Source organism: Amia ocellicauda, chromosome 7, assembly GCF_036373705.1.
Source record: "Amia ocellicauda isolate fAmiCal2 chromosome 7, fAmiCal2.hap1, whole genome shotgun sequence".
NCBI lineage: Eukaryota > Metazoa > Chordata > Actinopteri > Amiiformes > Amiidae > Amia > Amia ocellicauda.
This window is the reverse complement of record NC_089856.1, coordinates 47,379,640-47,402,476: the sequence shown is the minus strand read 5'-3', so window position 1 is coordinate 47,402,476 and position 22,837 is coordinate 47,379,640. Positions and strand designations below refer to the sequence as shown.

Sequence of the window (22,837 nt, the reverse complement as noted above, 5' to 3'; positions counted from 1 at the left end):
CACGATTTCCTCACAGCTGCATGTAGTGTTTAAATAAATTGAGTCGAAAACAAGTCAATTACAGGTGCTTTATTCAAAATGTTGTAAAACCATAATTTTAAACCCTGAATCACAGGTGGTGGTAGATTTTACTAAGATTGCTTAAAATCCACAAACAATTGGCTAAATTTTTAAATAAAAATTTAAATAAATGGGAACACTTAAGGCCCCATTATGTTCTCTTGGTAGGCTGTGGTTGTAGACAGTTTGGCAATAATCCCTGGACTGGGTTAAAACTGAGGGTCAAAGTTCAGCACAGCAGGAGCGCACGGGTCAAAGTTCATGGTGATGCAGGTATCGGGTGTTCAGTTTCAAGTCTACCTCCACGGGAAAGTGATCACTTACTTCCAGTGCCTAAGACACCCCCCGGGCCCAAGAGGAATGAGAGTTTACAATCCTAGATAGTGGAGGAAACATGTCCAGAACAAACGTACCACTGTAGACATCTGTAACCTTTGCATTGATGTTTTAATCCCTTCTTCCACGCGAGTCACACAAAATGACACCCAGATCTGGCATATTTGTGATGTCAGTGGTGACATCACACACAGGTAAAATCTGAGTGTCACTGACCGGCTCTAACATGGCTGTAAAACAAGTACAGAAATGAACCCGATAATGGTGCCACTCACTCCCGTCCGCCTACCTCTTCCTCTGAGAGCTGGAATTTCTTCTTGAAGTTAAACGGCTGTGCCGAGTTGGGGATGATGCCGTTGAGAAATTCCTTGCCGTGCACCACGATCCTACAGGGAGCAGAGGAGACCGATTAGGAACTGTGTATTAAAAACAACCATTACAAACCCAAACCTTTTGTAAATCTTCCTTTTCAGAATGTGTGTGCTGATATACGACCATGCTGAACGTTGGAAGTTATAATTATAATTCAGCCAGTCAAAGGTGTGTACACCGCGCTATTGTTACCTCCAGGTTCAACTGTTGGAACACATCACTTGAATCACGAGGCAGCAGCCCCAGGGCCAACTAGGACAATATTCTGGGATCAGACACTTTCATAGCAGAAAGGATATGAAATTTAAGAAACTGGTCACCTGTCATAGGCGCAGTGTGTTCTCTCGCTCACGGTCGTGTCCGCTTCGTCTCCGATCAACCAATAGAAATCCGGGTTCTTGCGGAGGCGAACGGAGTCCCAGCCCTTAGCTGTGACGTAGCTGCAGGCTGCGTTGAGGTCCCCCAGGAACATGATGTTCTGCAAAGAGAGGTGAGGAGCTTAGCCACACACAGGTACAGTCTCACTGGGAGATCAGGGCAGCTGTGTTTTTGCATCCCACAACCCCGTGGCCCTTGGACAACTGGAATTGGCTGTCCCTGGACTGACTGAGGGACAGTGTGTCGTGTCTGTGAGATAAAGTTGCTGTGACCTGTAGACAGTAGATGGCGCCATTGCCTTTTCAAACATTGCAGGTCTGTCCCCTGGAGGCAGGGAGTAGAGATGTTGAGGGAGCAATGGAGACGCAGACGAGTTGTGTGAGAGTGCCGGGCTCTTGCTATCTGATTGTACACACATCCTGCTGCCCTGGTTTACACCTAACAGAGTACACCGAGGCGTCTCTGCTTCCAGGGTTGTGTTTGAACATCGGAGATCCCACCTGAGTCCTCCAGCGTTTGCGCACCCCCTGGAACACCTGGAAAAGCCCGTCCATCTCGCGCATGGCCATTCGCGGACATGTGTGCTGCCCCACGAGGATGAAGTCCTTCACCGCTGTGGGGAAGCAAATGTGTGTGTGTTTAACAGTGAGTGAAAATAGCCAGAACTCTGTGTGTCTGATCAGATCTGATGATAACGCCGACCCTCTGCCCCATCATGACCCAAAGCCACCTCCCGGGAGCCGCTGCTGCTGATGGGAAACCGAAACCTGCTAGTGCTACTGCTCCTGCTCTCTGGCCCGGCACACTCACCGGTCTGGGGCGAGTGGAAACGCACGATGAAGGGCTCCCTGGAGAACAGCTCTGGGTCGCCCTCCTCTGGGTCTGGATACTGAAAGTAGTCTCGGACCTGCAACACATCATTCCTGACATAACAGAGAGAGAAAAAGAGACTTAAACATCTACTGGATGGCATCTCAGAAGAGGAAAATAAAAAAAAAGACATGGATGGACCTCCAAAATGTGTAGACTGTTCCTGAGCCGTAGGCGGGGTCTGACAACATTAACAACACTGTGGGCCTCTGCAAAGGTTTTCGCATGTTTTTAAGCTCATGGAAGTCCTTGTATGCAGGACTGCTCAATCTGAACCTCGAAATAGTCCATTAAAACACACAATAGGTGACTGGAAATCACAGCTTTGTCAACAAAGTGAATATGGTGGTTGACATAATTGTTCAGCTCTTTCCCTCGGTTCTTGGCTCAAAAAATCACTCACTTTACTGAAAACGCATGAAATCCTATCCATTTCCTAGAGGTATATCTTCGAGGAACACTACCAGAGGCACACATTTATTTATTTACTCTACAGTTACATTTACGTTTCAGCCGTAATTTAAAAGAACGGTGAAGTCACAAAAGACAAAACCAAAATAATTGCAAATGCCTAAACGATTTAAGCAGACGTGTTTCTACTGAAGAAACTTAATTAAGCATAACAGACATAACATACGTTTGAAATTTGTATCCGAAAAACTTTACTTTCTTATGAAACTGGCTCGCCTGAACAGCCTGCACTCTGAGCACAGTGTAGCTTTTTCCTAATGTGAGGTATAATGAGAAAGCAGAGCTCCTATAAACAGCGGTGGTTACTGTAACATATTCACTGTGCAATAGGATAGAAACCTTAGTCAAGGATGGTGTTTCCCATGTAGAGGAACAGCAATAAAATCCATATTTACCTGAATATATAGACATACTGCTCCTTATAGCTGTTTTTCCCCAGCCTCTTACTCTCCACATAGGAGTACGAATGGGATCCATCGAACCTGGGTTGTGAATGGACACAGTGGTAATTCCAGACACGCTTATTAAACATAGCACTACACACAGAGAGGCCTTTGTTTCGAAGCCACACTTGTCTTCGTCAGATCAATTACAAAACCAACTGCTTTCCAAATTAAATCTGAGTAGTGTCATATAAAAACATGTTTGTTTGATTTATGTTTTAATTCCAAGAAGCAGAGTCCAGTTTAATATGTAGATGGTGGGGTGACACACAATTTCATGGTAAAATAAACAAATGTGTTAATGGAGCTTTAACAGCTTTGCAAATTTGATAAGCCTCTTAATTTAAGTGGTAGTACACAAGTAATACAGTGACTGGCTTTTCACAGCTTCCAACAAATAAATAAATGGTGATTGTGATGTTTCGCTTACTTGTTCAGTTCTTTAACCAGGGTAGGAATGGCCTCGCCCTTTGAGTCTCGCACCTCTTGAATGAGACAAATGTCACAGCGGGCTATGATCTAGTAGGTAAATACATAAATGAAGGGAAAAATCTTAGCCATTCAAATATATAATACCGATTATAATAGATTCAATTTCACAGGTGCGAGCAGAACCAATAGAAACTCCTAGATCGATCAAGTCAGTTACTTTTGCAGCCTACTGTGATTTGAAACACGTATATATATTTAAATCCAGAATCAGATGCCCATTTTCATTGGATTTGTGTCCAGGATCTTCAGCCACAGATTGAAAACCATTACAAAGCCTGCCGAAGTGGGAGCCACAGTCACAAACCCACAAGGACAATCCTGGTCTAGAACACATCCTTAAAATCGGGCCCGTCCTCCTGCCGCTGCAGTACCTTGACCAGAATGTCCATCACTTGCTTGTTGCTGGACTTGGTCTCCCCAAAGCTCCTGATGTTGAAGGCACAGATTTTTAAGCATGGGTTTATCCTCCAGAGGCACAGTAGCACAACCAGGATGGCCAACTTCATTGTGAGGCCTGCGGGACAATCCAGAAAATAAACAACGGGTCATGTGTGTTTTTTGTGCGTTTTTTATTTTAAGACTGTCTTGATTTGTAAATATGGTCCTTCAGGTCTCATCAGAGTTTAAGAGTTCCTCAACACTTGAAGTAAATTAACAAGGAAGTCGTTTCTATCCACTGGTAGTGAGCAGCCGATAAGGTCCACTTATCTGATGACATTTTCTGCAGCATCAACAACAAGCTGCAGAAAAACACTGATGTAGATAATAGAAAACATGCACAACTGAACATATTCTCTCAGTTAAAGCACACTTAGAAAATAGAAGCTAGAAACACTTACTGCGCTCGTTCAGATGTCAGTGGTGCCCGTAGTCCCATATTCCACTCAATCCCAAAGCTCTTCTCCTCTCGGTCGAGTTGTGCGGTTTGACGGTGTCCAGGGGACGCGCGCCTCTTTCACAGATCTGCTGTGTCAATACCAGGTCAGCAGAGCGCTCTCTGGAACGCCATGCATACACTGGCCTGAGACACACAATGGGGCCTCATTCACAAACCCCGTGCCACACAATGTCCGCCCCCCAACAAACACACGGCCCTGTTTGGTCACCGGCTAGGGAAACCGCTTGGCGCTCTCTTCATTGTGATCCAGTATTACTCTCTGAATCCTTACACAAGCACTTGTGTTACATAAGATAGTATTGAGAGTTTAGTATTGGTTCTGGATTATATTGTACTGTGCCTTGGATAAAGGAAAATAAGGATAGGTAACATGTCTGCAAGCTCAAAACAGAGCATTTACCAACACACCCAACAGAAGCCTGGCCTTGTATGTATGCCCCCGAGTGGGTCATTTATCAAATGCACAAACATACACTTAAATATTGTACCACATCTACAGGAATTAGTCACTACTACGGCTTTAAAACTTCCAAAAAGCCCATGACATTTTAACATTGAAGGCTCCGTGTTCCTATTCCCTTATAATTTTATAAAATACTGTGTGTGTGCGTGTGTGTGACATATTGCATCAGTAACATTTGATGAGAATTATCCAAAACTTTCTCTTGAAGGTGTGAAGCTGCATTGTACATGGAGAACAAACCAAACACGAGCACTGGGGGGTGGAAAAGAACACGCCACAATCACATGCACCTTCCTGTTATTTCCTTTTACACAGGTTCGGTAGTCCCATAATGATAAAAGCTCTTCTCTCTGCTTCTCTCTTATTGTTCCTGGTGACATTGTTCCCCACAATAGCTAAGTCGACCATTCAAAATGGGTCCTGGAAAAGACTCCTTAGATTTGGGACACAGGAAGTGAAGGAGAAGGGCATGTTAAAAGTTACATCTGCTGCTGATTTTCCAGTGCCGGTCATTACAACCTTGAGTGCCACGACAATGTGTTTCCTGTTGCACCCTCTTCTCTGTAGCCTGCATAAAGAAATATGCAGGAGGTGCTGGATGGTTATAGCTGTGTGGTGCGGTAAACCACATTTTAAGATACATACACCAGAGGAAGTGCAGTAGGCTTGACATTTGATAGGCTTGGTCTTGGTTTGACATAATGCTTAGAAAGGATGTGTAACAGATACATCCAGACTTAACCTGTTGTTTTAAAAAGCATTGGCAGATACAAAACAGGTTTTTAATAAACATCTTATTATTATCATCTCCACACCTAAAACACAGTCACATACTTCAGCTTTTGTTTCTTAATAAAATAAGGACCCCTGAACACAAATTATCGAAGAACGTTTGATTAATACTGACAAAAATTATGTTTTATATTGGCAACATCTTACAATATACTGGTACCAACCTCTAAACACAATCAGACATGCTAAATAATACACACACTTTATTATATACAGTACAAAGTGTTTTTAGGCAAAATGTGCAATTACAATTATGAGAGGTTTCCAAAATGTTGGCCGGACAGCCTCACTGTTCAGCTTTTGCGTGCAATAATTTAACAGTCAAAAGCTCTGTTGACACACAGAGAGTTTCAATTGTGCCAACATTCAAATAAACAGGAGCCGCTATACCCAGGGGTACAATGTATAGGTGATAATAAGAACACACAATACACGGCTGCTCCTTGGCATTCGAGTATAGAAGGGAGATAACAATATACACTTAACATGCAAGTTCCCCAACGGAAACAAGGGCATTCAGTGACACGCAACAGTACACAAACACCCTGCAGCAGGTTTTAGCAACGTTGCTCGACTGTGGATCAGACATTTTCACAGAAGGCAGAACTATTTAACTGCATATGGTTCCAAGACAAAAAATATACACATTAAATACACTTGAATAAGATTTATCATGGCACCAAAACAACAACAATGAATGGTATACAGTTAGAAGTCTGGGAGTCCAGTTAAACCCCTCCACTGATCTGTGGTAGTGGTGCTTGATTTGTAGTTTGGGGACAGGTGTGGTTTGAAATGTATCTATTGGACAAACGTTTTATAACACAGAACATCAGTGAACGGATGAAAACTGATGAACTGATGAAAAACAGCATGAGATTAATTTAATTAATTTGGGAACACTCTCTAGGCAACGATGCACAAATGGATGACTGGTTTCTGATTCCGATCCGTTCAGCTGGTAGCGTTTTTTGGGTCATTTTGAGATCATTGGGAACAAACACCTGAATTCCCCGCACCCGTCTCCGGCGCAGAAGACACAATAAGTGCGCGGAGCTTTTGCTTAAATGGCCGTTGTGTTGTGTGTGGGAACAACAGCGCGGGCGGTCGGAGCGGGAAGCCCCAGAGCCTGCTTGGCGTAAGAAGACAGCAGTAGCCCCCGACCGCTCGCCCTCACCTCCTTCAGCTCCACTTCCACCGGGTAGTGGTCGCTCACCTCCAGGGCCTAGAGGAACCAAGAAAGACCTGACAGGAATTGAAATGTGACGGCAAACTTCTCTACCGCTATGGCCCAACAGGCTGGTTAAATATATTTAACAAGCAGATGCTGGATAGACAGAGGTCTTCTTCCATCCCCCATGCCCCTTCCAGGAATTCAGGTCATTTTTGAAGACTCCTGCCAGGCACTGGACGGTGGCCGGCCTCCCAGACTGGTCTCATATTGGTCCCAACCCCCCTGGATTAACCCCTGATATTGGCGGATTGTTCATGGAAGTTGCTCAGATCGAGGGGGGTTTGGCAGATGTCTTAATGGGACACAAGCGAAAACAGGACAGGCCTGATTCTGGATGTCCCAAGCCAAGATCCTGGCCCATGGCAGTCTAAAACCTTGGCTGAATGCGGCGTTCCCCTGAGGAAGGCTTGGCGTCCGTGACAGGGTCTTCTCTGGTCCACAGGCAGAGTGGATGGTCTTCAGGGCCTGGGCAAGAATTAGCCACAGAGAAAGACCTGCTTAAGGAGCAAGACGGCAGGACACTTGTGGACACGCCTGATCCACAAGGGTCTTCAGAGCAAAGATGGTGGAGGGAGAGAGAGAGAGGGAAGGAGAGGGCAGGGTTGGTGGTTGGATGGTTAGGAGGATATGATTTGAATCCGGACATCTTCACTGATCCTCAGAAACGTGGGCCGCAAGTGAAGGAGAAGAGGGAGAGGGCTGTGAGGAGACTGAGGGAGCAGTGGATTTGGGACCCTGAAGATCCAAAGCGGCCCCTCTGCTGCACCACCTTCAGCTCCACTTCGACAGGGTAATGGTCGCTCACTTCCAGAGCCTGCAATTACAAGGCAGTCTTTCAGGACCCTGCGTCTCTCTCGCCCTCAGCAGTGCCACCTGCAGCCCTGAAACCCGACAAACCAGCCCGGCTGCAAGCCTTTGAGAGGATCAAGTCATGTCCTGTGGCGTCCTTTTATAGGTGTCCCCTGCTTGTCCGCTCTTATTATTACAACAAGCAAATTTCACACACTAAAATAGCACAAATCAACTGCATCTTAATTACAAGCAGAATTTCAAAATCGCTATAAGACATTATTCAGATTTCATTACAATGGCTTCCCATGTTTTTATGTGGAAACCATATCCTTACCCTTGAGATATATACTATACAAATACACTCTTTAGAAGTAATACCACAATAAATACCTGTAGCTGCCATTTTACATCTTTAGTTTAGTATAGCTCAGTCTGTTTGGTGAAGTGTAGCCTGTCAATAGTCATCCTATAGTTTTCTTTCTCAAATTATGAACATGTATTGAGCAAAAACACTAAACATAAATATTCACTATAGTGTATTTATTTTGGGCACACTGTCTAGGAATCTCTCCATTATTTACACAAAGAGTAGACTGCACCCAATCTTGTCTTTCACATGTGACCAATATCCTTCAAACTTGGTAGTTTATTGGTAGTAAGTTGTCAATCTTAGAATTGACAGTAGCTGATTGTTGGTGTTCGAAGACATTTCTTGTCTGGTGAGATTGGCAAGAAATACAGCTGGGATATAAAGAGGCCTGGGGAGAAAGTAAGAAGCTGGGGGGGATTTACCTCCTCTTCTGTGAGGCCGAACGCAGCGGCAAAGTTGAAAGGCTTGGCTGACTGAGGAACAATACCCCTGAGCAAGGCATCTCCGTGAACCACAATCCTGGAAGGTTAATAACAATGATAATAGAAAATAAAGCGTGTCAGTCAAATGTTTACAATGTCTCGGTCTTACACTAAGTGTCCAACAAACTCTGAACTCATTGATAATTAAGTAAATAAGTGAATTATATTTATTTAATCATTACAGTCACCAACATGTCACGATCTACGTACACATAGTACTGCCAGGGGAACATCACTATAAAACCTCATCTGAGCATTACGGTGACTGCGATGGAGGGATGAAAATCAGATCAGTTGACGGGCAGAATCTTAAGGAAGTGTACAGGGACGGTGCCGGCGGTGCCTTCACACACGCACAGACACCGAAGCCGCTCACCTGTCGTACGCACACTCTGTGGTCTGGCGGACCGTGGTGTCTGTCTTGTGGTCGATCAGCCAGGTGAAGCCCGGCTCAGAGTACAGGCGGATAGTCTTCCAGTTCTTTTTGGCGACGTAGCCGCAGGCCGCGTTGAAATCTCCCAGAAACATGGCATTCTGGGTAGAGAGAGAGAGAGAGAGAGAGAGAGAGAGATCAGGTGTGAATACTGACCAAAGAGAAGAAAAACAAGCCAACCAACCAACAAACAAGCAATTTCTATTTCCTTTTCCTCTTTTATTCGCTAGAGCCATTTGTTACAGTCATGCCTGCCAACTACACATCCCGTAGATCTTACATCGATCCTCCAGAGCCGCTTCACTTCCTGAAAGACATCGTAGAGCTCGTCGATCTCCTTGGTGGCGTTGGAGGGGCTGGTGTGCTGGGGAATGAGGACCAGGTCTTTAATCGCTGCAAGTAGAGAAGGACAAATCAGGAAGTCTGTCTACCGAGAGCGATAAGGACATCTCAAGAATGCAAACCCCCCGGTCAGATAGTATTTAGTATTTAGATAGGGAAATAAACGGGTCACTGTCTCTCACAGTTATTATCCACTTGTTACAGGGAGAGACCCATGGGTGGTGAAAGCTTTTTCTCGTTCGCTTTCTGATCTCCTGGATCTCCCGGATTCCCCGGCTGGAGTGGAAGAAACACAACAGGCAGGCAGCAGGGTGTGCGACAGATCAGACACTGACCGGTGTGTGGAGCCTCGAAACGCACGACAAAGGGCTCCCGGGAAAAAGCATCGATGTCGCCCTTCTGCTGGTCAGGATACTGGTATTTGTCCTTGACTTTCAATCGATCAGACCTGCAGAGACACAGCAGGTCAACCACTTCAAAAAGACATTCAGCTGCCGGGTTTTCATGGCACCGCGGTTAAAGCACCGCATTGCCCGCACGTTTTCTTTCCGCAGCTTGGTTCGTACAATGCCACTCACCTGAACACAAAGACATACTGCTCCTGGTACGAATTCCTGCCCAGGCGTTCGCTCGCCAGGTATTCGTACTTGTCTTTGTTGTTCCTAACAAGGAGAAGAGGAGAGGTAAAGGAGGCTGGTTTGTTTGTTTTTGTTTTATTGGGGTGCCAATGGAGGGTCTCTGCAAATGACAGACATCCTACGAAACATATCCAATACTCCAGCCACGCATAACTGTCACCAGGGGGGCTCACCTGTTCAGGGCATTGATCAGCGCTGTCACGGCCCGGCCCTTTTGGTCGTGCACCTCTTGTATGAGACACACATCACAGCGCGAGATGATCTGGGGGGACAAACACACAGCAGATTGTTATAGGGGTTGTGGAGGAACCCAGCTGAGTGCTTTTTATTTATTCATCCATTTATCTATTCGTGTACATTTTTATTGATTCCAATTCCCATTATTTTGCCAATCTTACTTTCCGCCCCACTTTGGAGGCGTCCAGCTACCGAATCCGACTGACTCCTAAGTGCTGCTTAGGGAGGGACGAGACAGAGACGTCTGTGGACTCGGGACACTACAGCCAGTCCCCCTCTGGTTGTCCAGGTGTGAGATCCTGCACTCGGGAGACTTTCCTCACAGACTGACGTGCCCTTCGCGTCATAATCATGTGATCATTTTCAATCTTTCTTCCAAAGACATTTGCACCCCCTTCTCACATCAAATCTCGCAGCAGACTCACCCTGACAATAGTGGACATCACTTTGGCGTTGGCGGCCTTGGAGTTGCCGAAGTGTTGTGCGTTGAAGGCACAGATCTTAAAGGCCGACGCTGCCTCCAGGAGACAGAGACACAGGAGCAGACCCGAGGACTTCATGGTGAGACTCTGTGGGACACACAACACGGGAGGATTGTCAGTTGTCACTTTCTGATCTGATCCAACCCAACAGAACACAAAACCCACAATGCCCTTCTGCAAAATATATCTTTGAGGTGTTCACTGCAAAATACTTTGTGGAGAAGTGATGCTGTCGTACACATTGCACACTGTCTTCAGCTGTGATGTCTGTGTGCCCCAAGGAGCTCGTTTAGCACACAATACCATGCGTTACTGCGTTGCTGGGTTCCATTCTGGTCACGTAAACTACAAGATGGATACCACTGCTCTAGATTTTTTTAAATAAAAATTAGGAAGCTGCTGCACAGTGATTTATGATGTTAACACAAACGCAATCCTCTCCTTAGAAACGAAAAACGTGATGAGAAAATTTCACAAGATCAGGCCGGGAACTTCCAACTTCCGTCAGCTGTCAATTTCGATGAATCGGATTAATTTCCACCTTGCAGTAATTTTACCTCTCATCTGGGCTGCAGCCAGCAGTTTTGGGGCCCAGGATGAAAAGGGGGCCGCCAATCCTCCTTAACAAACTCAATCTGCCCCCACCCACCCAGAACCCACCCCCCAGACAGCTGTGAACTGGAACTGTCAGGGTTTCTCCCCTGTCAGCAGCCCTGACTTTCACTACCCCAATTTTAGTAGATAAAGTACATTAGGACCCAGTGCTGTGGATTTGATAGTACAGAAATCCTCAAAATGGCTCTGAGCACCAAGCTTCATCAGCCCCTATCCCCTCTCCACAACTCGCCTCTCTGCCTCTCTCTCTTACTCTGGAGTGAGAAACATCAGCGTTCATCGTGCCTGTACCCCACCCGAGCCCTCCAGGCAAAACAGCCCACTACAATCCCATACCTGTCTGGTAAAGAAACTACAACAAAACTGAAAGCAAGGAGAGAAAAATAAAAGCTACTTTGCATTGCAGGCGACCCAGGATTAACTGAAATCCCCCCTCTTGCGCTGGTCCTTCAGCCTAAGCCCAAGTATGCATGGAAGCAGAGCTGAGCCGCACAAATACAAAAGTTTCCCCCCAAAACAGATTCAGATTCCCAGTTATCTGCCTTTATTATAAAAGGAACATCTCCACCAAAACATTCCACCTGGACGTGACAATCCATAAATTGAGCCCTGGGTCCATAAACTCTGTGTACTAATGTAACACTTCTCTGGAGTGATTGTGTGTGTCTGTTAAAATTATGTCACTTTAACCAGAGTGCCCCCCCAGTTGGAACAGAGTTCAGTGGTTTAGTGATTATTTGGGTACTTATTACCCAGGTTAAACAGACAGAAACCCCTTCTGTGTTTGTAGTTCAAGTCGGCACCACTCCCAGACCAACACAGACGAGAAAGAGACAAAAGGAACAAAGAAGAAAAAAGAAAATAGTGATGAACAAGCTTTGAACTTGCAGCATAAAACTGTGACCAAAACAGTGTTCTTTTCTTCTGAGAAAGTTTGAAATTTGACTTACTAAAACATGACAAAATACACATAAAAACAATGATGTCACTGTCATTTATAAAACAAAGAAAAGCAGAGACACTTCCATTTGGCTTGTTTTGTAATATTTCCTGTGAAATATAATGAAACTCCCGTCAGGGTTCCTTGCACCACACAGGTTTATTTAATATACAGAACAAACCTGCCAAAGCAAATAAAGAAGAATCTTAAAAGACAGCTGTCCACTTTATTTCCAGTTTGTTCCAGTTTGAACATGTTCTGGGAAAGCTCCACAGCCCTAGCACAAGTTCTGTCATCAGTGTTGCATTAAGTTCAGTTCTGTTATGAAAACATACCAGGACAGCCTGTTAGATGGTGATTTCAGAGATTAAAATAGACCTGATTGACACTGATAAGTGTTTTCCCTGCCCTTGTGTGCTATAATCTTCCTCTGAAGGAAACCATACACTATACCGTAACGTAACATACACACACACAATCCGATTAAGTACTGATCTTACCTTCCCGCTGTAGAAGGCACTTTTGAACTCCTCCCCAGCTCAGCAGATCAAAAGGGATTCCGGACAGGCGAAGTCCAGCCCGCTCACTTCCTCCAGCGTCATGATGAGAGCAGCTGAGTTTCCTGTGGCTTTTACAGCAAGGGCTCGATGACAGGAGCTGTGCAGGAGTCCTCCGGCACACAGGCTTTTGTCTGTCTTTAACGTTTCCCTTCTCCCTCTTGGAAACTGGGTGTGTTTCCTGTAGTTTTCCACTATCAGTTCTATTTTTTTATCTTCCCCCATGACTTAGCAGGCGTCACTGAAAAGAAGCCGCGAGTTTTAAAAGGGCACACCAGCTTTCAGACGACGCTTTGCTGAGATCAGATTCGTTTGGACTCAATGAGCTGGGTTCTGGGTCAACTGATGCCACTTGGAGCGGGGCTGGGAGGGAATTCAGGAGACCCTATATCCCCCCCAGAGACGCTATATCCTCTGGGATGGAGGCCCTGGCTCTGAGCAAAACCCACACGACAGCTTTGGCCCCTGACCTGGTGGTTTTTGTTCTAGCCAAGCTCTCAATTACTTAATTGAACCCTCAATTGAACTAATTTGCTTGATTTGACTTTTTCAATTGTGTAGCTTATAAAAAGCTGGAGAATTCAAGTTCCATCTACAGTTTCATACTTCACATGAACGGCTTAAAATAATTTAAGATCTCGGATTAGGCAAACGCTGATTTAAATTATGGTTCTTTTAAATACTCTACTAGTAATTAAGTATTTGATAGGTCAGCTAGAACAAAAAGCAGCCGGGCAGGGGGTCCCCAGGTCCAGGGTTGAGAACCACTGGCTCAAAGCCTGGGCACACATTCAGGGGAGGGAAACCCAGGCTTTGGACTGAAAGGTTTTCAGGTGCCAAATGGCCTCTAAATTACTTAAATTTACCCAGACAGCCGCTCCATCGATCAGTGTTACGAGTTTCCCCTCTTTGTAAGCGGACCACAGCCAAAAATTGCACCCTACAAATCCTGCTGGAATGGGGCTCTTCTGCAGGGCCAGGCTGGACTCCTCTCGGCTGGGTCTTGTGGTCACACAGGGTGGGATTTGTGAAGCACTACAGGAAAGGTAAACGCTGAGGGCTTGTCTAAAGATCGACCACACTATGCCGATATGGGTTTGTGTCATTATTGGATGGAGCAATGGCATCCAGAGCCTGCTGTTGGAGTAAGCTGTGGTTTCCCTCCAGCTGAGCTTGGTGGTTCAGTCAGTCCAACCAATGTGCTTCATTGGAACAAGAAGTTCCCCAGGTTGTTGACAAGTTACCCTATGCACTCTGGGGGATTCGGGCTATGCAGGGCTGGAGTGGGAGACCTGGGCTAGTCGGTGACAGGAGTCCTAGGGGGTGTATATTGGAAAGAGACGGCACACAGAGAGAACAGACTCAGGGACTTTGAGTTGACATTTTATTCAATCTCTTTTTTCCCCCCCACATTTATTTTTTTTAAACACACAATTTCAGTGGCAAGGAGCCCCATTAAAACCAGAGCCATTACCAGACTAACAATGTGATGAATGCTTTGCTTGAATAGCCTTTCCTTCTCATTTGCAGGTGACCGCATAATTTAGGGAAGCTCAAGAAATGGTCCCTCCGTACGGCTGAACCAGACTCGGTTCCGTATAGAATTGGCATTAAAAAAAAAAAAAAAAAAACGAAAAATGGAATCCTATCCGTGAAGGAAGACCTGTACCATCTAAAGCAAAGCAGTTGGCAAATTAAGGTTTATTTACTACAGACAAGAGAAAAACATGGAACTACAAATTTGCCATTAAAATGCTTCTCATTGACTGTTAATAATGATTAATTAACCATAAAACATACACATTTAATTTATGGTTTAACCACATAGAATCGGCTCGTTTTAACCGTAGACACACGGACACTACACTAATGATCGGTTTAAAAGGGACACCAGACCATTACTGCAGTCTGTTCTTCTGCATTTTACATTGTACACATTCACTAGGTTGCTGCTGAACATGAACCCAAATCACACATTTTATGTCCCAAAGTCAGCGCTTAAACATCGAGTCATATACATTTTTGATCTCTTTCTGGGTGGCATGTTCCTAATGACTAAGTGACATAACACTAACTAATCCTTCACAGATCAAACGATCCTGGTGAAATAGCAAAGAACATTAACCCACTTGCCTTAATTGTATAAGATCCTAGTGTCAGATAGGTAAATAAGTCAAATAAGTAAGATCTCTTTACAGTAGACCTATGGGGGGAAATAATAATTACTTCTCAGGTATAATTAGTGTTAACCACTATAGAAAATAGTGGAATTTCTGAAACCGGGTAAACAAACAATATCATTAAATCAAAAGGTACGTAGAAGGGGCTCGCATGGTTAACAAGTACGAGACACGGCGGAGGAATGTCAAATGTGAAGGAATACGCAATTTACTGCAGCATGGATTCATTTATCTTTTTAGATCTGGAAAGGCTTTTCTTAAACCTAACACAAAAGTGGAAATTCAATTCACAGGAGAATTCACTGGAGACAAAACACACAAAAAAAACATTCTGCAAGGACACAGGAACCTCACAAATAAATAGAAGATACATCACACACGTCTGTACGTCAAATTTGCATTTCCTCATATATACAGATAAAGTTATTGATTATTTTTAAACCACTACTTAGGATAGCGTCCAGGCTCTCGGCCCAAACATCTGCCCTGTAGAACACCTTAACACACAGCAGTCCTAGAAACTGAGATGAACATGAAAATAATTATTTTTCTCTGTGATTTAATGTTTCCTCACTGCACCACACAGCTGAACTCTCCAGGTTTCAGAGCCAGGCTTGTGGTTTTGCCAGACACTGTATTTGGGTGTACTGGGGACAGAAAGTGGATGTTTATTTCACATTGAGGCTGCTAAGGGGGTCTGCACTGGGGGTCTGTCAGTTCATGCCGATGCAATACATAAAGGCGTTCACATGACACGGCAGATTGAGTCACTGGCCGACACAGGGCGTTGCTCAAAAGCACAGACACTGACATCAAGTTTTTGCAACACTGTGTTCTTATATATCTTTATATACATACATACACACTGGCACAGCTTTTATCTAATCTTTTAATAACCACCCCCCCAAAAAAGAAAAACTAAACAAAAAGTTCTGTTCTGCTTCTTTTCGACTGACACGTTGGCTACTGCGGTCAAGCTACTGCCACTCAACCGAGAGAGGCCAGTGCAACTCCAACGGTCAACCAACGAGGCGCTACGCCAGGTGGGAAGAGCGGGGATCGATCTCACTGGGAATGGTGTGAACATGCCAGGGGAATGGTTCTGAAGCCTTCGTCACATAATACATCTAACGAACAACAAATTGCGTGGAATGACTCGGTACCAGTGGGACACACAAAATGGGCGTTCAGTAGTCGTGAAGCGTGAAAGACTTCAGAAGGGCAAGTAAGTCATCATCTAATTAATTTGTGAGCGACAGCAAGGGGGGATCATTTCAGCCGAAAGTCTTGGGCACCCCCTAGGGATTCACACCGAAATGACACCCCAGGAGAGCAAACCCTAAACTGCTCCATCTAGTGCACAGATTCATGTTGCACGAGATGTCAATATCACCTGAACAAGAACGCACGGCTCAGCGTATTAAGCCAAATGTGCAGGAGGGGGAGATTTATGTATTGTCTTTCAAGTCATTCTGGGATCCAGTGTATATAAAGGGGGGGTGGAGAGAACGTAGGATTGATCACATTAAATAATACCACACCAACGGCAAGAGGGGGCAGATAATGTGTGTGTGTGTGTGTGTGTGTTACTCCTCCTGGAATGAAATCTCCCATATAAAGGAACCCCCCAGGTTGAAGATACAGGGATATTGTTTGACGCAGTTCAAAACCCCCTTGCTGCGACTCCTCCATTATTACGGCCGTGACACGCGAGACAGCGTCTGGGCTGCAGGACCACCTGTATCTGACATCTCCAAGCCCTCCCTTCCCAACTGCCGGGGAAATCATCTCCATTGAGCAGAGGTCTAAAAGACAAGGAGAAGACCCAAGCCAACTGAATAAGTGAAAATCTAGTGGGGAAACGAGAAGAACATCTCCTTCGGCTTGGATCGCCGCCCTCTGGGCAAAAGCAAATGAAGCTCAGTTGGACGAAAAGATTCAGATCTCCCCGGAAGGGAAGGAGGGCTGTTTCAAAGCCTGGCGAGAGGGGAACTGGGAGACGTCACGGACAGGGCAGCCTGGAGGCGTGAGGAAAAGGACTGGGGAGGGGGAGGGAGGGGAGCTGGGGAGGGAGGGGTTACTCGTTCTGGGGGACAGAGATACTGGGGCCCTTGGGGTCATCGAAGCGGTCCATGGTCTTCAGCTGCATGATCATGTGGAGGCCGTAGGTGAGGATTAGGAGCATCAGCAGGCTGGTGACCAGACCCATCCAGATGCCGGGGGAGAAGAAGCCGGCGCAGTCGCTGGCATAGGAGAAGCTGGGCCCCGTCACGTTGAAGCCCTGGATCTGCAGACACACACACACACACACACAACAGGTTCAGCAATACTAACAAACAGTAGGCCTACAGAGACGGCCACACCTGCTGTAGCGCGTCTGTGTGCGTCTGTGTGGGGCGCTGTGCGGGAGCTGGCTGGTACCTGGAACTCGGCGAAGGACACGGCCCACTGGACGGCAAGGTCGTTTGCAGTCTTGGGCACCAGCAGCGGGTAGCTGAAACTGGTGACAGACTGGCAGTGGAAGGAGTAGTTCTGGGGGGCGTAGATGTTCCCACTGGCGTTGAAGGTGGCCACCTGGTTGCCGCTGTACTGGATCTGCATGGTGTCCAGTGTGAACCACTCCCGAGCCGACACCGGGTAGAAATTGTTGCTCATCGAGAAACTGGGGAAGAAACGTTGCAATGAGGATCACGTGATCAGCTGTATATGGACTTAAACTAAACCCGTCCCATTTCATTATTGTCACTTCTTAGTAGATGCCCTTACCCAGTTTCCAAATGTAAATTGTGTTTTTCTTATCATTATCCTAATGAACACGTATGCCCTTCATGGAAGCACTCAAATCAATCACAGGTACACCGTGGTCACGCAAAACAAGGTTTCTAAACATCATCCCAGGTTTCTGGTCTGCAATAATGTTTAACTTCATTATTAAAAAAGAGCATATAAAATAAAGATGATCTTGTTTCTTACATCACTTTGAAGTTCTGGTAACTCTGAATATTTCCATAATTAAGGGTTAACCTAAAAGACAAAGAAAAGGACAATTAACACAAGTACTTATACACAGCTTGCCAAGAGGAGACCACAAGTGACACGCACACATGCTGTCCTTTAACACCAGGGTCACTTTATAAAGTCTTGAACATGAATTTGAGTGAGACAGCGGGGAGGGAGCTGCAGGGGGAGGCAGCCGGCCGGGCCCCCGGGGCTCACCTGGCGTTCGTGCGGTTGCAGAAGGAGTCTGCGAGGGTGACGTTGGCAGAGGAGCCGAAGGTCATGGGTCCGAGGTCCACGCGCACCCACTGGTTGGTGCCAATCAGTTGGCTCATGGTCATGTTCTGGGCCCAGAAGAGGATGCAGGGCCCGGAGGAGGTGTTGTACATCACCGGGGGGTATGTCACCTGGGGACTGGGGGCGGCCTGCAGCAGGGAGCGGCCCAGAGACTCCACGGCCAGGGACACCTCTCGGATCACCTGGAACACAACACACAGAGGAGTGGTCAACAGCCAGGTGGGCGCGACGTCCTCCAGGAAGAGCGTTTGGCAGCCTGGTAGGAGGTCTTACCCGTGAAGCCCTGAGGGCAGTGTAGACGGCAGTGTACTGCACGGCCTGCGTCTTCATGATGTTCAACACCTGACCGATCACTTCGTCTGCGAACAGCGGAGAGGGTAACGTCAGCGGCTTCGTCCCAGACACCCTCTCCCATACTCACCGCTCTCTCTCGACACTACTACTACTGCTACTACTGCTACTACTACCATACAGAAGTAACTGATTACAAACCAGGACCTAGATACGTCGATCTCTCGTTCCAATTCGTGCCGATATCTTAGTGCCACAATGGAATGGAACAAAGTTTTTTTTTTTTTTTTTTTAATCCAGATGACATTTCAATGTCAGCTGCTCCACACTCATACATGACTCAGAAAGCCAGACATTTAACATGAATCAGCGTTATTTCTGTCCCACTGAGGGACCCACATGCTCCGGACTTCTCGGGACTCTTTCCTAATCAACTCACATCCCAACCGATTAACGGGACTCGAGCGCTAACTGGAGTCTGAATCAGAAACTGAGCCGGGGGGGGGGAAATCGGAAGCAATAAAAAAAAATAATAATAATAATAATAATAATTTTTCCACTCACCATTGCCGCTAAGAACTTCCCTCGGTGACATCAGGTGGGTGCTGGAAGGAAGCGAACATTGATCATTGATTATTAATAACAGGCAGGGAGGAGGACACTGTTTTTAGGCTCTGTGGTTTAAACCAGGGCGGTCACAGTATCGTTTCCGCATCGAGAATCGCAATACTAATCCTAGTATCGCTACCGATGTCTCAATTCTGGTATCGCGGCGACACCACATTGCCAGTGTCATATATAAAGACCTCTACAGAAGACAGCACTCACCCCGTGCTGTAGGGCAGGCGGATGACCAGCAGGGAGGTGAGGGAGTCGTTGAGCCGCAGCTGGCTGAGGGTGCCAGGGTCCAGGTACAGGGGGCTGATGCCCAGCTTCTCCTGCAGCAGGGCTGGCACGGCGCTGGAGGCCTGCCAGTCCACAGAGGGCAGCACCAGGGAGGAGGGGGCCGACTGCAGCGCAGACTGGGCCAAGAAAGGAAAGGAACAGAGATCAGAGAGGAGAGAGACGGGGATTGTGCAGAGGGACGAACGCTGCTTTGAGCACACGGGCGGCTCACGCGCCGTGCCTTACCTCCAGGTTGGTGAAAGCGTTGTCCTGCTTGTTCCCGAAGACGCCTCCATACATGGTGAAGTCATCTACGCTGAGCTGAAGAGCAGAGAGGAGAAAGGGTTCAGGAAAAGACAGTTTTCTAAATCCCACAACCCGAGTTAGATTCTCCAGGGTCGCTTTCATAGCAGCTGTTCTGACGAGGTTGGGAACCTTTTTGCATCTTCACTCGAGAGACATACAGGGGGAAACAAATTAGCGTCACACAACCTCATTAGTTAAAAAAAAAAAAAAATTCTCCATGGCAAATGCAATTATAAAATGCCCTCATGCCACTTGTTCCTTCTTTCTGAAGCTGGTACAGTAAGTTAGTCATTTCCAGTCCTTAGTTTGGCAGTAAAAGCTGAAATATATTAAGCAATCATTATGCTGGTTTAACCGAGCTGCTCTGATTTTGGTAGCAGTTGGTACTTTGGCAGTATGGACAGAGATCACAGGATTGTATAAGAGAAAGACAGAGGAAGTGAGGGAAGATTACAGAGGCCTCTCTCTGGAACGAGCCAGTTCCTCCTGGGAGCCCGGTCACACCACAGTGAAGAAACTCCCAACGTCACGTGGACTTCAGTCAGATTCCTCTTTTCGACATCTCTTCAGCTCAGAATACACCGTAGCTGAAGCAACAGCGGTGATTCAGATATTACTACATGAACGCGGCAGGAAAACAGTTCCTTATTCTGAATGAAAGCCAGTGCAGAAGGCCTATGCAAGTGCTGATGCTTTGAAAAGCCCACAAATTGTTATCCGGGTTATCCGAGTCTGCCACCCACCCCTAAACCACAGTGTTGAAGCAGATGGCCTGATCCTTCAAGAAAAAAAAGTGTATATGAGAAAGTCTGCTTTCCATTGTACCTCTCCTTACGTTACTCGGCTTTGAGAAGTGTACTGACCACTGTGTGACCCGGCAGAGCGGGTGGCCACCCATCACCCACAATACGCGTCTCACCTTGTCCTGCAGGAACAGCAGCACATTGTGGGGGCCCGTGCCGAGAGCCGACTGCAGGTAGGAGACGAGCTGGGAGCTGGAAACGATGTGACCCGCTACTGGGGGAGTCTGGGATTGCAATGGTGTCCTGCAAGCGCAAAAACAACGGGCATGAGGAATAGCAACTGCAAATGCAGATCATCTCAATTAGGGTTCCTGCATTGTACTCATCACCCAGCAAACAATAACAACAATCATAAACCAATAAAAAGGCCAGTTCTGATAATGAATTGTCCTTAGGAGATGGAAATGTCTCCTATTTTATATCTCTATACCAGCGATTGGCAGGTCTTATTTTGTGCCTGCGACTTTATTCTGAGAAACTCTTCAACATGAATGTCAGTGCAAGGAAATACTGGTTTACACTTATTGCACAACTGGCCTGTTCGAAGGCTCATAAAACCACAGACAGATCAAACTGCCCTGCTTTAAGGACCTTATTTTAACCCCTGTTGTAGATGAATCCATGCTTTTGTGCTTCACTACATACCACTGCAGATCAGACCACAAGCATACAAGTTGCTGCCCCGGCAGACATACTATAGACACGAATCTCAATGCCTATACAGCTGTATCCTGCAGGATTTTCTTTTTTTAAATACATACTGAATTGAAGATAAATCAGATTGTTGTGTGTATATTTCATAAACTCAGTTAACCTTCCCTCATTCCGTGCTCAATTCGGCAGGTCAATACGATTACACACAACAACAATGCGTTATTACTGTCAATAAGGAAACTGCAGGACAGTAAGCTGTGAATCCATAAACACAGATATAGAAATACACCGTCCCTAATCCACCGACACCAACTGTAATCTGCATCACTGTAATTCTGCAATTATGTCATGTACAGTCATTTATAGTGCACACCCTGCTTTTCAGCTACAGCTTACTTGCTGGGAGATATAATAATTTAATAATATATTTGAGTGCATACGGGCATAGCACTGAATCTCCTGTCAAGGGTCATGCTGCCATTAAACGTATTTTGGCTTTACTAACATTGCCAGTAATTTAACAAGTAACAGCAGACACACATATATTCATGAACTGCAACAATACGGCTTCTCAGTTCATTTTCATGTTGGATTTCAGTGACAATTAACTCAAAATACGCCGAGATGTCCCTGCAGGTTTCCGTGCAGCAGTGGGCAGTTTTTGAAAAATTTCGACCAAAACAAAGTATTTATATTTTGAAATGAGACCCTTACCCTTCGCTGGACCATATGACCACGGGCACCTGCTCGTCGCAGATTCCCACGGCGAGAAGGGCGAATAAAACGCACATTAACACCATCCTGCTGCGCTGCGGGGCCGCCGTGTCCGCCATCTTGCGTCGTTTCTGAAGCCGTGACGTCTGTCTCACCGGCTGACTGTCATGTGAGACAGCCAGGACCCGGGAGCCCGCCCCCCGAGCTCTGTGATTGGTGCTCGGGACTGCGTCTCCACACGGGATTGGCCTGAAAATACGCCTCCTGAACGCTGTGATTGGTGCACGGGACTGCCTCTCGACACGGGATTGGCAAGTCCACTTGTCAATACATCGCCACAGGTTCCATACTAAGAAGGGTGTTTCTCCAGGTGAGGCAAAACGGAGCAATTGCAGTCCTACTGGGTCAAAATAGTCAACATTGTTTTATACTGTTAGTATAGCATAAAACATTAAAAACATATACTATTCTGTTTTGACCCAAGTATACACAAATGAAAAATCATTTGTTCACCTCTTTTTTCAGATTTCACTTAAATCTCGTGATTTTTCTTCTAGATTTAAGAAATAAACCCTTTTTTCCACATTTCTAAACATTTCAATTTGTAAAATAAATACTACAATCAATGCTAAATCTCCATTTTGAAAAATACATATTTGCTGTTTGACCACATATTTCACTAAATCCTAAATCTGAGTTTTGAAAATAAATATTGAACTTAAATCTTAAATCTCTGACTCAGAAAATAAATGTTTATCTTAAATCTAAGTATTTTATGCATATATTCTAAATCTAAATGTTAATTATAAATCTAAATGTTAAATCTGGGGTTTGCCAAATAAATGCAAATGAGTCACGCCCACCTGGTGTACTTGAAAGGCAAATACACTGCAAAACTGTACATTAACATTAAACTTGTAGGTATGGTATCAATCAAGCTGCACAAATGTACACAATTGGGTGAATAGAGAAAACATCCCTTCGGCTAATTACAGTATACTGAAAATGAAGAT

At 45.7% G+C, this 22,837-nt stretch overlaps 3 protein-coding genes across 5 annotated transcripts; all 3 read right to left on the bottom strand.

The window, feature by feature from the left end:
• Nucleotides 1–54: 54 nt before the first annotated feature.
• dnase1l1l (deoxyribonuclease I-like 1-like) lies at nucleotides 55–4,369 on the bottom strand. The gene is made up of 9 exons (XM_066710046.1): nucleotides 4,262–4,369; nucleotides 3,794–3,936; nucleotides 3,361–3,449; nucleotides 2,883–2,969; nucleotides 1,957–2,069; nucleotides 1,647–1,759; nucleotides 1,089–1,246; nucleotides 686–782; nucleotides 55–393 (listed from the first exon to the last, which is right to left on the bottom strand). The coding sequence occupies exons 2-9, from the start codon at nucleotides 3,926–3,928 to the stop codon at nucleotides 313–315; spliced, it is 873 nt and encodes a 290-aa protein (XP_066566143.1). The 5' UTR covers nucleotides 3,929–3,936; nucleotides 4,262–4,369; the 3' UTR covers nucleotides 55–312.
• A 1,174-nt stretch (nucleotides 4,370–5,543) lies between these two features.
• On the bottom strand, nucleotides 5,544–12,843 carry dnase1l1 (deoxyribonuclease I-like 1). Of its 3 annotated transcripts, none has more exons than XM_066710021.1 (9): nucleotides 12,641–12,843; nucleotides 10,529–10,672; nucleotides 10,040–10,128; nucleotides 9,807–9,890; nucleotides 9,564–9,676; nucleotides 9,167–9,279; nucleotides 8,830–8,987; nucleotides 8,394–8,490; nucleotides 5,544–6,800 (listed from the first exon to the last, which is right to left on the bottom strand). In XM_066710021.1, the coding sequence occupies exons 2-9, from the start codon at nucleotides 10,661–10,663 to the stop codon at nucleotides 6,639–6,641; spliced, it is 951 nt and encodes a 316-aa protein (XP_066566118.1). In that variant the 5' UTR covers nucleotides 10,664–10,672; nucleotides 12,641–12,843; the 3' UTR covers nucleotides 5,544–6,638. The 3 variants fall into 3 exon arrangements, with proteins under 3 accessions (XP_066566118.1, XP_066566119.1, XP_066566121.1); XM_066710022.1 differs by lacking the exon at nucleotides 12,641–12,843 and adding an exon at nucleotides 12,322–12,441; XM_066710024.1 differs by having other exon boundaries at nucleotides 6,662–7,623.
• A 1,224-nt stretch (nucleotides 12,844–14,067) lies between these two features.
• atp6ap1a (ATPase H+ transporting accessory protein 1a) lies at nucleotides 14,068–21,970 on the bottom strand. Its single transcript, XM_066710017.1, has 10 exons — nucleotides 21,825–21,970; nucleotides 20,573–20,699; nucleotides 19,594–19,668; nucleotides 19,291–19,484; nucleotides 19,027–19,067; nucleotides 18,445–18,530; nucleotides 18,094–18,353; nucleotides 17,851–17,901; nucleotides 17,299–17,539; nucleotides 14,068–17,164 (listed from the first exon to the last, which is right to left on the bottom strand). The coding sequence occupies exons 1-10, from the start codon at nucleotides 21,941–21,943 to the stop codon at nucleotides 16,955–16,957; spliced, it is 1,404 nt and encodes a 467-aa protein (XP_066566114.1). The 5' UTR covers nucleotides 21,944–21,970; the 3' UTR covers nucleotides 14,068–16,954.
• Between the last annotated feature and the right edge of the window lie 867 nt (nucleotides 21,971–22,837).